Genomic DNA, 15,305 nt, shown 5'->3' with positions numbered 1-15,305 from the left:
GGCCAGTCATGACAAAGAAGATGAAGTGTCAATATGGCAACATCATCAGAGTTATTTCTCCAGATATCGTCTCTGTCGGGGTGGAAACCTCATTATGTCCAAAACTGTTACTTTTCAGGATTCAAATTCAAAAGACCCAAAAGTAGCAGATCTACAAGCTCGCTGTGTTTCGAGCTTGTGGATCTGCTACTTTTGATACTTTTGTGTGACGCTGTAGTATGATCAAGTAGGCCATTCATTTATGGAAAAACACAAAAAGTTAGAATATGGAGATAAGAGGTTTCTGCCTTACAGAGACGATATCTGGAGAAATAACTCTGATGAGGTGATGATTGACAGGCAAAATCCCTCAACAGCGACACCCGCAGGCAAATTGTTGTTTTTTTCCATTGCAACTGAAAAGGCCTCAGAACACAGAGTGAAAATAACCTGCCATGGCTCACTGGAGTGGATTTTTCAGTTAAAACCTTTTAATACATGTCTGAAGGACCATGATAAAGACTTTCAATGTTTCGTAAACCAGAATGTCATGAAACCTTTCAGGGCTCTGTGTTGGTTTTGGTATTGATAATATTTAAGTATAGGAATACAATATTATTGTCTGTGTCCTAACAAAGCACCTTGAAACTTTGAAGCGAGCGTCTTCCGGGAGTTTTAAAGGTCAAAGTCAAGCTTTTATTACAGCCATATGGGGATGTGAAGCATCCCTGACCCCAGGCCTGTGTCCAGCTCTCTGGTTTGGATAGTGATACGATTTAGGAGCTGGAAAAGCACCCAGTCTATGAAAGTCTCCAGGATTCAGAAATTAAAGGGAATCTCTATCCTTTTTTCTTCATGTCTTTTTTTCCTCCCAACTATTTCTCAACCACATGAACCCATGGTGTACCGACAGTATTCTGGGGTGAACATTCTGTGAGAAGATTTAGTACAGGGAAAAAAGGAGGGCGCCTGGTATAGACCCCTGATGGATTCCCAGTCGACTAAGTATATAGGTTTTATGTGGTTAGGCTATCGTTGCTGCCGTCATCATACAAGTGTCGCACAAAAGTAGTGAAAATAGCAGATCTACAAGATCACAACGTGCCGCGATGCAAGCTTGTAGATTGGTTATTTTCACTTACTTGTGTAGGTGGGTTCCACCTGACTGTTAGGATATGAGAATGGATTATTGGAGCCTCCCAGGATTTGGGGTTGTTTTCTTTACTAGGCCGTTACTTGTACTGATAAAGTTGTTCTCCTGCAATATCGGTCTTTGCAAAGTTCCCTCCTGTAACGTTTGTGAAGTTCTTCTCTGCGTCTGGCAAAGGTGTCTGTGTCCTTGAACTGGATTCTTACATTCCTACTCTCTGCTAGATCCTCTGGTTTAGGCATTGATACGTTTTCCAGTCAGTCTCATCCCTGACAAAGCAGTTCTCTTATCTTTTCTTTCTGAGCTATTCCTTGAGCCATAACTTGGATTTATCCATCCCTGGATTGGTTTCTGTATCGCTGTACCGCTCTCTGCTAGACCTATTGATATTCCGCCGGTTCCCCTCAGCCGTGAAGGAGACATTTATCATCCACCCTCAGCTTTGGGATCATACCTCCCTGTCACAAATCATCATGAATACATTCTGATGAGGTCACCTATAGGCACACACGCACGCACACACGCACGCACGCACGCACGCACGCACGCACGCACGCACGCACGCACGCACGCACGCACGCACGCACGCACGCACGCACTCACGCACACACACACACACACACACACACACACACACACACACACACACATGCACGCACGCACACACACGGACACACGGACAGGGACAAGGATGGACAGCTCGCTATAGGTACAGGTTAGGTAGTCAGGTAGAGAGATAGACTGATATACATGGACACACACACACACACACACACACACACACACACACACACACACACACACACACACACACACACACACACACACACACACACACACACACACACACACACACACACACACGCGCGCACGCATGCACGCACATAACACCTGCAGGCGTACATCATCATTACATGCTTGATGTATACAAAGAAAGACACACACACACACACACACACACACACACACACACACACACACACACACACACACACACACACACACACACACAGTTTGCTGTGGTAATTAGCAAGGCTGTGCTGTGTGCCCCGCAGGATTGATATGCAGCCAGCGTCTGGAATACAGCCTCTCTATTTAGTCCCTTTGGTTCTGCTTCAGAGTAGCACTGAGAAATACATCTCTCTGTCTCTCTCGTTCTCTATTTCTCTCCATCTCTTTTCCCTGAGAGGAGACAAATGAGACAGAACCAAGGCATCTGGTAGGCAAAGTGAAAGTGATCTCAATATTCATAAGTGAGATTAATGTGATTAATGTGAGAAAAGAGAAGTAGACACAAAGAGATCAAAATTAGGCCTGATCTAAAATAAGTGGATGAAATAGACCGAGACAGAGAGAGATGAGAGGGAGACTACACTTGTCTGAGTGATGCTGGGCATCAACGCAGCCTTTGTTGTGAGCTAGACGCTCTCTGTGTCTGGTGTTTTCTTCGTGGTGTTTGATTATCATCACACATACATTTATAATTCAGTATTCCCTCTAGCTGCTCTTATAATAAGGATCATACACGGTGAATAAAGACTGCTAGGTTGCATTGATAACCCGCAATATGCCTTTCTCTAACTTATTAACGTCAATCTAGCTTGAGGTGCGGTAACTTTTAACGTTTATCGACAGCGCTACGGATTAAAAGTTTTGAACTCCTGAAGTCATGTCACCCAAAAGTCAGTGCTCGTCTGTCTAATGATTTTCACTTAGTTGCGTGCCAGTGTCCTGCACCGAAAAACGTGAGCTTGTAGATCTCCTATTTCTGACGCAACTACAGTAAGTAATAGTATAAATGAAACATAAAGCTCAAGCCAGGTCATTAGGTCAAGTTCAATCACACGCATTATGACGATGCTCTGGATCAGAGCGGATAAATGCCTCATGCCTCAGGTCTTTCATTTTAAATGTAATAGGCCGTGGTGCCACTGGAGGGTTGTGTCCTCCAGCTGAGTGCCACGGTGGTCAGAAGCGCTCCATCCATGCTACTTCTGCCGAGGGCCCTTGAGCCTTGACTGAAGCACAGTTTATATTTGTGAGGCAGAAACCGCCATCGACCTATTAGATCAGTAATAATGTATGATATATATATATATATATATATTTTTAAATGTGTTGCAAATTTCTGGCACAGGATGCCATCCTCTACACCAGACTCAACACAAATATAAAGGATATTCATGTTCACAATACACAAACTTACTACCCTACAACTCACTCACACAAATACTTCCGAAACCCACATACAATCTTAGATATACATACAATACATATACATACATAATTCCAATTTTACCAGTCTATGAAATCACAAACCTATAATTGTACCAAAAAATATTTTTGTGGACCAGAATTTGTCTAATCTTTTTTTTCTGAAGGAGTCTGCACCACTTCCTCTGGGAGTTTGTACCATGCTCTTACAGCTCAAAGTGTAAAGAAGTGTTTTCTCTTTTCAGAGTGACAGTTTAGTGGGAATAGTTGTAAGGAATTCCCTCTCTAATTGTATGGTTGTCACAGAATCCCAAGACACATGCACCAGTGTGCCTCAGCAGCAGTGTTGCCATGTCCGCTTATTTTAAGCGACTTTGGGCTTGTTTTTCTGTTAACACATTTAGGTTTTTTAAAACAGGGTACATCCAGTGCCAGCGCTTCTTACCGTGTACGCTGATCTGTTTAGAGCTGTAGACGCCACGACGAGGACGCGGATGTAAACAAAGGTCGAGGGTCCCGACTAACGCCTGGAACAATAACATTTCTAATGCGATCCGCCATTGCAGAGTGATCGTGCGTCAAAAATGTTTTCACCACTGTAAAAAGATATGGAGATAGGGACCTTTTTCTCCAGATCCTATCGTTGGAGAGGACGGGAGGTACGTTTTTTGGACTGGATTCACATCCGTCCATTCCATTTTACAGGGTCCGCGGATCATTCCTAAGTTGCGTTAGATGTGGGGGGAAAAAATCGCATCGCAATGCATTGTAAGCTTGTAGATCGTCTATTTTCGAATAGCCGATGTATATGTTTAAAGTGCTCTTGTGGCCCATAGTCACTTCTTATGGGCTTGTTTTCCTAGACCTTGCTTGTTTCTCTCACAGAATCTGGCAACACTGCTCAGCAGCACACCGTTTGAGAACCACTGGTCTGACTGGCACTCCAGTTTCATTATGTTATCATGGGGGTATCGAATCGCAAATGGCTCGCTATAGCCTGGTCAAAGCTCTGAACTGCAATGATGTCATAAGGAAAGGAGTCAGTGGGCGAGTGATGCAGGAGGCAGGGTGTATTGGTGGTGGTGCTGCTGGTGGGGGAATTGGGAGTTTACTAACATTGTTTCTGTGTCAAACTCTTAAGTGAAAGTCATGCAACATTCCCTGGTGAAAACAGTTTTTTTGTTCAAGGTTTCTTTATTGGTATTTTTTTTTATTCAATTCACATACAGGTCAATAAGATAAAAGCATACAAAAACAGTGTATGTCATTGTTACCCCTCCCATCCTCCAAAGTTCCCGCTCCGAAAGAGCCACAACCCTGGTATCTTGTTGTACCATTAACAAAAAAAAAGACAATGCAAACAAATAAGACACATTTGCAATGAACATTTTAAGAAAATGTAAAACAAGGATTAAAAACCAGTCAAAGAAGTTAAGTATACACAGTAAGTACTTCCCGTTCTAAATGAAGCAGTGGGCTGATGTCGGTTGTCTCCTGGTCTGCACCCCAGCGATTTTGTATCTTTATTCCTTTTTGATAAATTGTAACCTGCTCGAACAAAATCAGTGAGATGTCACTGAAAGATTTTTTTTTTGCCATAAAAAACGACATCAGACTGATTTCAAAAGAGTGGCTCACAATTTAAATGTAAACTGCATGCGTGTAGCTTTGGTAAAGAACAACATGAACATGTTGTTGACTGTCCTGTGCTCTGTATACAATCCTAAGAACATCACAACTGAGGGTTTTTTTCTGTTATTGTGGGGAAAATTTTCGCTGAAAATAGCCTTAAGGCTAACACACACATGCATAATCTTCTACAACAACGTTGATGATTGTGATTATCATTATTCTTATAAATAATGATAATGATCATTAGCCTATGTGAGAGCATTGTTGAATTGCTTAATAATAATAATAATGATAATAATAATAACAATATTATTATTATTATATTGTCTCTGTCGGGTGGAAACCTCATGTCCAAAACTGTTACTTTTCACAATTCAAATTCAAAAACAGCAAATGTAGCAGATCGCGCCGTGTTTCCAGCTTGTGGATGTGCTACATTATAATCACACAAATGTGATGCTGTAGTATGATCAAGTAGGGCGTTAACTTACGAAAAAACACAAAAAGTTATAATATGTTAGGTTTCTGCCCTGTTAGCAGTCCATTTCTGTGTGTTTAACTAACTTATACCCTCTCCCCTCTCTCCTCTCCACCTTCTCGCCCCCAGAGAACCACTCTGCTGCCCCTCCTGACGTTACCGGTTACATCAACAACTCCACCACCTCCGTCCCTGAGGGCCTCCAGGGGGACCGAACCCCGGGGCCCGGTGGCACCGCAGCGCACCGGCAGATCCCCAAGTATGGAAACGCAGAGCTGATGGAGACAGGCGACGGTGAGTTGGAGTGTGTGTGTGTGTGTGTGTGTGTGGGGGGGTGTGTGTGTGTGTGTGTACACACTGGCCCTCATTTATCAACGTGATGTAGACCAAATAATGGGCGTACGGCGAGATCACCGCAATTTATCAATCTATCGTGACTTTGATCTCACGTCAGGTCTGAGGGCGTGTAGACTTTGGCTGCACCTGTGTGTTCCATTGTAGACATGCGGAGCAGCATTGTCTGACCGTCTGAAAGGCATCTGGACACGCGTATCCACTCCAAAATGTATATCTAACACTAATAAATAAATGTGAAAATATAACATTTTATAAACTCATTTAAACAAACTGCTTTAACAGTCATTCAGATAAGATTGCAGATCTGGCTACATCGGCTATTTGAAAATAGCAGATCTACAAGCTCACAACGCGTTACATCACCATGCATTGTTGTGAATTTGTAGATCTGCTATTTAAAAAATATACGAGCCCTTATGCGAGAGCTTTTTTGGGAGTTTGGACCTGCACGGCGGCGCCGCTGTTATCTTCTCATGGACAGTGAGGTCTCCAAACTTACAGTAGCGTGTCCAATGGTGTTATGTGCAGCCTGGGTTGAGGATAGAAACCCGACGCTCCAGACCTTTGCCCAGCGCAGGTGATTCTTCATGCTGTGGATTTATTTGGGCCACCGGGAGATCGGACATTTAACCCTCCCAACACACACCAGCCTTCATCCATTAATGTTTATGCATTCATTCATCAATCACTCCATACACGTTCAGATTGTGAGTGCCTCGCCAGGCTATCTTTATGTGTTTTTTTCTTTTTATTATTTTATTGCTTTTACTGTGTGTGTATTGTTGTATGGACCCTGAGTCTGAAATAAAGATTGAATTGAATTGAATTCTCATTAACGTGGCGGCACGGCACTCACTGCAGCCCGAGTCTCCCGGGGAATAGCCTACATTACTGCTTTATTTTAGTGTAACTCGAACGCACACTGCTCGGTATGGGTTAAATAAATGTATATACAAACGTATTCCGTTCATGGCGATGTGATTGGTGTCATAATCTGTCATTCATATAGGCTAACGCATGTGTGTGTGTGTGTGTGTGTGTGTGTGTGTGTGTGTGTGTGTGTGTGTGTGTGTGTGTGTGTGTGTGTGTGTGTGTGTGTGTGTGTGTGTGTGTGTGTGTGTGTGTGTGTGTGTGTGTGTGTGTGTGTGTGTGTGTGTGTGTGTGTGTGTGAGACTTGACAGGCAGCGAGGCGGGGGAAGCGCTTTCTTATTGGCTTTCCATGCATTGTTTTAGTCGTATTCTGGTTCTTCATGTTGTAAAATCGGGGCGTTTCGAGAATATTAACGGGCGTGTTATTTAAATGACGCTCGGTTTCAGCCGTCAGATTTATCAAAGCTCCGACCAAATGTACGCTGGGTTAGGACTGTGTAGGATCCTTTGATAAATCTCACTTGGACTTTGGCGTAAGGCGAAATATAGGCAAAAATATAAGCCGTTTTTTACACACCATTGATAAATGAGGGCCACACAGTAAATGTCCCCACAAGTATAGTAGAATTTGAGAAATGCAGTAGATATTGTGAGGGCCATCTTCCTGGTCCTCACAAGAGAAATGGCTGTGTTTATAGGTTCATGGGTTCAGTATTTGTAGTGTGCCCCCCATCCAGTTATTACACTGGCCCGGGGCGAACATGCTTTAAAACAATATATATTCAAAGATTTGCACACATTTTCACGATTTTTATAGCCAAAGTGTAGAATAATGCTTTTTAGCTCAAATCAAAAAGTGACACAGATGCGTTCCAGGTCTCAATCGTGTTTTTTTAAGTCCCTAGCGTGGGGTCAGGTTTGATCCTCAAAGGGAGTTTGTTCCAGAACTTCGGTGCCAACACAGCGAAGGCACGGTCGCCCGTCCTAACCTTATTACTGTGCTAGACCGTGGAGTCTTACAAATACAACTGACTGTCAGATCTGAGTGAGCTGGAGATTGGTCTAAAAGTTCCACAATATAGGCAGGAGCAAGACCGTTACGGGCTTTGAACACAAACTAAAGAATCTCAAATGTTACCCTATACGCTTGTCTGGGAGCCAATGGAGAGAGACGAGGACCGTTGAGATGTGCTCTCTTAGCTCAGTGCCTGTCACAAGTCTGGCAGCAGCAGACGTTTGAGAGTCAGGACATTGCGGTAGCCCAGCCGTGAAAAGACAACTCTCAACAGGTTAAAAAATCGGCTTTACAATTAGGGAAACAGGGCGCAGTCGGTAGCGCTGTCGCCTCACAGCTAGAAGGTCCTGGGTTCGATTCCCGCCCGCTGTGGGCGTTGGGGCCGTGTCCTCTCCTCCGCGTCATCAGCGAAAGGGCCTTTCTGTGTGGAGTTTGCATGTTCTCCCCGTGTCTCCTAGGGTAGGTACCCTCACAAAAACATGTAGTAATCCTGGTCTCTATACCGCCTCCCCCTTGATAGCCGGGGCGCCTGATGGAGGGGAAAGGAACTGGTTGGAATAACGTGTTCCTTCCACGCGCTACGTCCAACCAGGGAAACTCCCCCCTGTCAAGTGACAAGAAGGTCAGTTGGCTCTCATGCATTGAAGGAGGCATGAGCTCGGCTCAGCGCCCAGGATTACTCAGACAATTGGCACTGGGTGAAAAAGGGTTGCAAAATCGTGGGATAAAAAAAATTATAGAAAAAAACTATTGGGGAAACATTCAGGTTCTGGTTAGTATTGTGCGTGTGGTGTGTTTGCGTGCCTCTGTGTAAGAACAGCATGAGTCACACGGATGTTAGATGGAAAACTCCTGTTGCTGTGGATGGCTTTTTTGTCTTTTGAATCCTCCATAGTGTTTTAAAGTGTCTGTCTCTCAGAAGTGTGTCGGGTTTGTCTGGTTGTTGCTCATCTCCCTCAGGCTCATCATCTGTGCTGTTGAACATAATGGTTATGTCACTGCATCTGCCATGCGCACGCTTTCCATGAGAAACTTTAGCTCTGGAGTCACATGAAAGGCGAGCGATGAATCACATCCAACATAATGTCTTACATGTGTTCTTTAGTTGGTGTGTTCAGTTTTGTGAATGACACATCGGAAGTACAAGAAAGAAAGAAAGAACGAAGGAAAGAAAGAAAGGAGAGATAGGAGCTGGGTATGTTGACAGTAAGGAGGTTAGGAAAGGAAGGAAGTTGGAGATAAAACAAGATGGGGTCTAATAACGGAGTGGTACACATTCGTTCATGTAATCTACGGCAGTGGTTCTCAAACTTTTTCATGTCAAGGACCCCCAAAATGATATGTATTTGGCCACAGACCCCCATCTCAAAATATTTTGTTCCAGGGACCCCCAGAAGCAAAGATTTGAGTCAAAATGTTGGCTTTAAAAATATATATTCATAGATTTGCACACATTTTCACGATAAAAAAAAAAAGCCAAAGTATACAATAATGAATAAGTGGTTAAAATAATTGTAACGCTATATATTAACTTATTTAGCGGGGGACCCCCTGGTACCACGCCAAGGACCACTGGGGGTCCCCGGACCCCACTTTGAGAACCAATGATCTACGGCCCTCAGTACCGTGACGTCAGTCATCTTGATATTCGGGCAATGTTTCAGCCCAATCAGACCTCCACTGACTTCGGTATAAAACACGTGTGAAAAATATTTGAGCATTGCAATATTAGCCCCAGACAGACAGACAGACCCTATTCACTCGGCTCATCTCCAAGGAGTCACGCCATACAAACAATCAGACAAAAGGACAGGCCATTATGCATTCATGTGTTTTTCCATATTAGTGAAGGAATCAGCCCAGGAAAAATTATGTTCATCAACACACCTGTGAATAATTGCAGAGTGTATCAGGTGGTGCTGTTTGATGAACAGAACAAAGCAACTTTCAGCGGCAAAACTTGACTTTTCACCTCTTTATCCACCTCATTATCATGGACATCTGCAACAGAACACCTCACTGAAGCATCCTGGAAGTACAGACAGACAGACAGACAGACAGACAGACAGACAGACAGACAGACAGACAGACAGAGAGTTTTCCACTCAGGAAAATGGATATACCAAAAAAAAAATTCTCATGTTCGCTGGGTCTCTCTGGCACAACTTAAATCAAACACACCTGAAGTGCTATTATTAATGCAGAGGCCTCATCTCATATGCTGCTTTTCTTTGGTTGTCGTTTGCTTTCATCCGTATCGCTCATCAAAATATGACATTTTCAGTGCCAAGCGAAATGTTGAATTTACTACAGTTGCTAAAGTTTCACCTGCTGCTGCGTTTTTTTTGTGGTCGTTGCTTTTACCTCACATTTATCCTGAAGAGCCGTGTTCTGTGTGTGTTGATCACACTCATTTCATCATGGATTTAAAAACATGGCACCACTTTAGTGTCTCAGCGATGAGGACACAGCAGGGGGGGGTGGGGGTGGAAGCGTGCATTTGTGGACTGACTCGCCTGAACGAGTTTATAAATGGATCCTGTGATGTCTGGAGCTTTATCTCTCGGAGCGTTTTGAGGCGTGGGTGCAGGAAATGAAGGCCGTAAAACTTAAATCATATCGTCCAGCCTGCCAGGTGGGCAGCAACCGTTGTCCTGACTGCACCCACGCTGACTATGGGTTTTTATAGTCTTTTTTATTGGATACCGTCCGTGATAGTGGATTTTAGAGTTGTGTTTTAGGTTATTAGATTTTTAGATAGGCAATTGCATTTTTTTTATTGCAGTTTTATATTGTAATCAGCAAAAATAATTCAGTGTTTTTAATGGCACCTGTCTTTTTGAACATCTGTGATCATGCTGAAAGCTGAGTAAACATAAACATAAACATAAAGTGTGATGGGCTGCACTCCTTTTTGCAGCCACCGGGGGGAATGTATTACTCTATGACGCTATACCTCTCATGACATCACAACCCAGAACCCATTCTAGAAAGAAATGTAGACCATGACATTTGATGGGAAGTTGCTGAATGTACTGTATGTTTGTATGAGCGTGTCTCTTATTATGGTTGTACTGTTATATTAGTGTATCGTCTCTGTCGGGCGGAAACGTCATATGTCCAAAACTGTTACTTTTCAGGATTCAAATTCAAAAGCGTCGCACTTCGCTTCGCACTTCGCTTCGCGCCGCGCTTGTAGATCTGCTACTTTTGACGCTATTGTGTGACGCTGTAGTATGATCAAGTAGGGCGTTAATTTATGAAAAAACACAAAAGGTTAGAATATGGAGATAAGAGGTTTCTATGTGTCTGTGTGTCTCCAGGTGTTCCGGTCAGTAGCAGAGTGTCAGCTAAGATCCAGCAGCTAGTCAACACACTAAAGAGACCCAAACGACCTCCTCTGAGAGAGTTCTTTGTGGATGACTTTGAGGAGCTCCTGGAGGGTGAGAACAAACATCCAACTGTTCACTGAAATGTTACCGGTCAAGATCATAGATGTCTTTATTTTTGTGTCCATGCACCAAAAGGTGCCCATGCAGCTCACACGGACTTATAGTACATTACATATAACATGACATATGCATCGGTGTACAATAGAAATACTCAAACTTTGTATCATACATAGAAAATATTCTATCTTTTTTTCCTCAAGCCTTACATAATTCAAGTTTTAAGTCTTTCATAATAACCCAAACAAGTTAACACAAATAGATGACATGTTACAATATCATTTATCATATAATGAACAGTAAAACAGAAAATGAAAAGAACATTCCTCCTCTCCTCTCCTCTCCTCTCCGCTCCTCTCCTCTCCTCTCCTCTCCTCTCCTCTCCTCTCCTCTCCTCTCCTCCTCTCCAGTCCAACAGCCCGATCCCAACCAGCCCAAGGCGGAGGGAGCCCAGATGGTGGCCATGCGTGGCGACCAGCTGGGCGTGGTGACCAACTGGCCCCCGTCCCTGGAGGCGGCGCTGCAGAGGTGGGGGACCATCTCGCCCAAAGCGCCCTGTCTCACCACCATGGACACCAACGGGAAGCCACTCTACGTCCTCACATACGGTAAGGACAGCAGTTCATAGACTAGAGACAGACAGACAGACAGACAGACAGACAGGGGCTTTCTGCTGATGCTGTGGTATCAATGTAACTCGACAAAATTTTTTTTCTGACTCCAGGTCTTAGTGTAATGTACTGTAGAGTTTAGTTTAATGGTGACGTTAATGCTTACTTATGGCAGTGGTTGGTTCTCAAACTTCTTCGTGTCAAGGACCCCCAAATCAATATGTATTTGGCCGTGGACCCCCATCTGAGAATGTTTTGTGCCGGGCACACCCCATACAAGATTTGAGTTGTTAACATGTTTAAAAAATATTCCACATTTTTCCACATTTTGTTCAAGATTTGTTTGAAAATAGCACATCTATAAGCTCACAACGCGTCGCATCGCGATTGCATCGCAATTGTTTTCCATGATTTTTTTGTTTTTGACGCATTCCTGAGACAATAATTTGATGACCGGGTGTATTTTCGGTAGGAGACACAAAGAGACTTTAGCATCTTTCCGCCGGTAATCAAATTATTGGCTTAGGAATGCGGCAAAAACTAAATAATCTCCAGGAATTCAATGCTTCATGGGATGTGTAATTGATAGAAAATACGTATTTTTTGGGTGTTGAACTACTCCTTTAAAACTGATGCTATGTTCACACATCTTGCTGGGGACCCCATTGAACCTCCTCAAGACCCCAGACCCCACTTTAAGAACCAGAGAGAGAGAGAGAGAGAGAGACTTAGCCATGGTATTGCGTTCACACAGTGATCTACAGAAGAGTCTAGCACTGTGTTTGTAGCACAGCTGTTTATTCAGAGGAATCCTGTTAGAACAGCAGCTCTGATTGAAGCCACGCTCTGCCTCTGTCCCCGAGCTGATTAACTCCAGCAACAAAACAATGGCTGCCACCTGCTGGCTCTGATTCCAGTCTAATGTCAAAGACAGACCTAAGGCTAAGAACATCAGTTTAGTTGTCCCCCCCACCCCGGAGCCACATTTACATTATTGATCCAGTTGTGCAGAATGTCGTAAACGTCACTGTACAGACTAAGAGACTCAAATAATATTATAGTTCCAGTGGTGGAAAAAGTACTCATATTTTTTACTTAAGTAAAAGTAAAAGTATCAGTACTGTGATACTAGAAATACTTTGTTGCAAGTAAAAGTCCAGAATTCAAAATGTACTTGAGTAAAGGTAAAAAAGTATTGGTATCAAAATGTACTTAAAGTACCAAAAGTGGAAAGTAGCCTACTCATTAGGCAGAATGCCCCATTTCACAAGTTTTCTAATGTATAAAAATCTTTTGAAAATAGCTGCTATTTTTGACACAGCTATTTTCAAATTGCCGAAATGTATATAGGCCTGAAGAGGTTAATGTATGTTTTGTAATAATAATCAAAATCTACAAAGTAACTAGTAACTAAAGCTTTTAAATAATTCTAGTGGAGTAAAAGTACAATATTTGTCTCTGAGATGTAGTGGAGTAGAAGTAAAAGTATCGATAATTCTAAGTATTCCAGTTAAGTAAAAGTACCTAAACATTTTACTTAAGTACAGTACTTCAGTACATGTACTTAGTTACTTTCCACCACTGTATAGTTCATATCGTTGCAGAATTTCCATTTTAGAATTTAGAGGCGTTCCTGTGAGCCTAGAGTCATTATCTTGTAAGGCAGAGCTGATGTTAGATTAAATATAAAAGACACAAAATATGGCAAACAGCTAGAAAGCTCAGAATCCAAGAAAAAGCTCAGTATATCAGTCATTAAGTACTCTCATCTCCAGCTCTCTCTGATTACATGCCAGCATCACTCAACCACACGAGAGAACATCTCTTCCCCATGTCCCTAACCCCCCTTTCACATCCATATCGTCTCCGTCAGAAACCTTGTATCTCTAAGTTTTTTTCTTTCTTTTTTCCAGTGGTGGAAAAAGTACTCACATTCTTTACTTAAGTAAAAGTACCAATACTGCAATTTATAAATGCTCTGTCACAAGTCCAGAATTAAAAATGTAAATTTAAAAGTACAAAAGTATTGGCATCAAAATGTACTTAAAGTACCAAAAGTAAAAGTACTAAAATATTTGAAAATAGCCGATCTACAAGCTCACAACGCGTCGCGACGCGTTGTGAGCTTGTAGATCGGCTATTTTCAAACAGCCTGTGTATAAAATAGGGCTAAAGTGGTTAATGTAAGTCTCATAATGTCATAATTTATATCTGAAAAGTAACTAGTAACTAAAGTTTTCAAATAATTGTAGTGGAGTAAAAGTACAATATTTGCCTCTGAGATGTAGTGCATTAAAAGTATTGGAAATTGTTAATACTAAAGTAAAGTACAAATATCTCTTTTTTGAAAAGGAATGGTTGTGGACATACAAGGTTTCCACGCTGACAGAGACCATATCTTCAGTCCCCCAGCTAGTTAGGGATCTTCTGCTGCCGTGCAGAGCATCAGAGAGGGCCACATATATCCTCCTGATTATTCTATCCCCCAAACAGCAGTGGAGAAAATGTCTTTGGTTCCAGCAGGGAATTTTGTGTTCCTTTTGCCGTACTTTAGAACTGAGCTGTAGCAGGAACGGAATGACATCATCAGGACAGGACCCCAGACACGTGTGTGTGCATGTGTCTAGACACACACACACACAAATTGATATGTATTTGGCCTGCAGACCCCCACCTGAAAATTATGTTGTGCCAGGGACCCCCAGAAGCAAAAATTTGTGTTTAAAAATGTTTGCCTTTAAAAAAAATTGCACACATTTTCAAAGATTAAAAAAGAATCGCAGATATACAAGCTCATAGCGTGGCACTTGGTGCCGTGCTATGAGCTTGTATATCTGACATTTTTTAATAGCCAAAGAAAGGCCCAAAAATAATAGGGGTTAAAATGATGCGTGATGCTTTATTAACACCTGCACACACACGCATGCACGCACACACACATTATTATGTACACACGCACACAATTTACAACGCTCTTATCCAGAGCGACTCACGGTTGGCAAGGTTATTCTTATTATCACATGCATCAAATGCAGAAGGACAGTGTATAGTGCCTCGATAAATTAGTCTAAAGTAAATAATGTACTACACAAATAATAATCTGTTGAGTCTATAGGATACCAGGTAAACAATGAACCTAGCATCTGTCTAAAAATAACCTGCCATCTACAGCACACACACACACACACACACACACACACACACACACACACACACACACACACACACACACACACTCGTATGTGACCAACCGTAACCATGCAGAAATGGACCCTGATCTCCATGTTAGTGCCAAAACTGTACAGATGTACAGTGTGTGCGTGCGTGCGTGCGTGCGTGTGTGTGTGAGTGTGCGTGCACGTGCGCCCGCTGATTTGTGATGAGAGCCGTAGCAGCTTATGATGGGGAGATAGAAGCTCAGCGGACTGTGAAATGTCTAGACGGCACAGGAGACTCCACCGTGCACACACAGGATAACTGGTGAAGCTGTGTGTGTGTGTGCATGCGCGTACAGTACATATCTAGTGTGTGTGTGTTTGCGTGCCGTGCA

General features: G+C 42.7%; 1 protein-coding gene across 1 annotated transcript in view; it reads left to right on the top strand.

Moving 5' to 3' along the window:
* Positions 1 to 15,305, top strand: part of LOC308094349 (disco-interacting protein 2 homolog C-like) — a 297,759-nt gene that overhangs the window by 195,246 nt on the left and 87,208 nt on the right. The window contains 3 exon segments of the mRNA XM_080440954.1: positions 5,583 to 5,747; positions 11,019 to 11,138; positions 11,555 to 11,752. Coding sequence (XP_080297080.1) covers positions 5,583 to 5,747; positions 11,019 to 11,138; positions 11,555 to 11,752 — 483 coding nt within the window.

This window comes from Gymnoscopelus braueri, assembly GCF_963280865.1.
Source record: "Gymnoscopelus braueri genome assembly, chromosome: 10".
Lineage (NCBI taxonomy): Eukaryota > Metazoa > Chordata > Actinopteri > Myctophiformes > Myctophidae > Gymnoscopelus > Gymnoscopelus braueri.
This window is presented reverse-complemented; position numbering and strand designations above follow the sequence as displayed.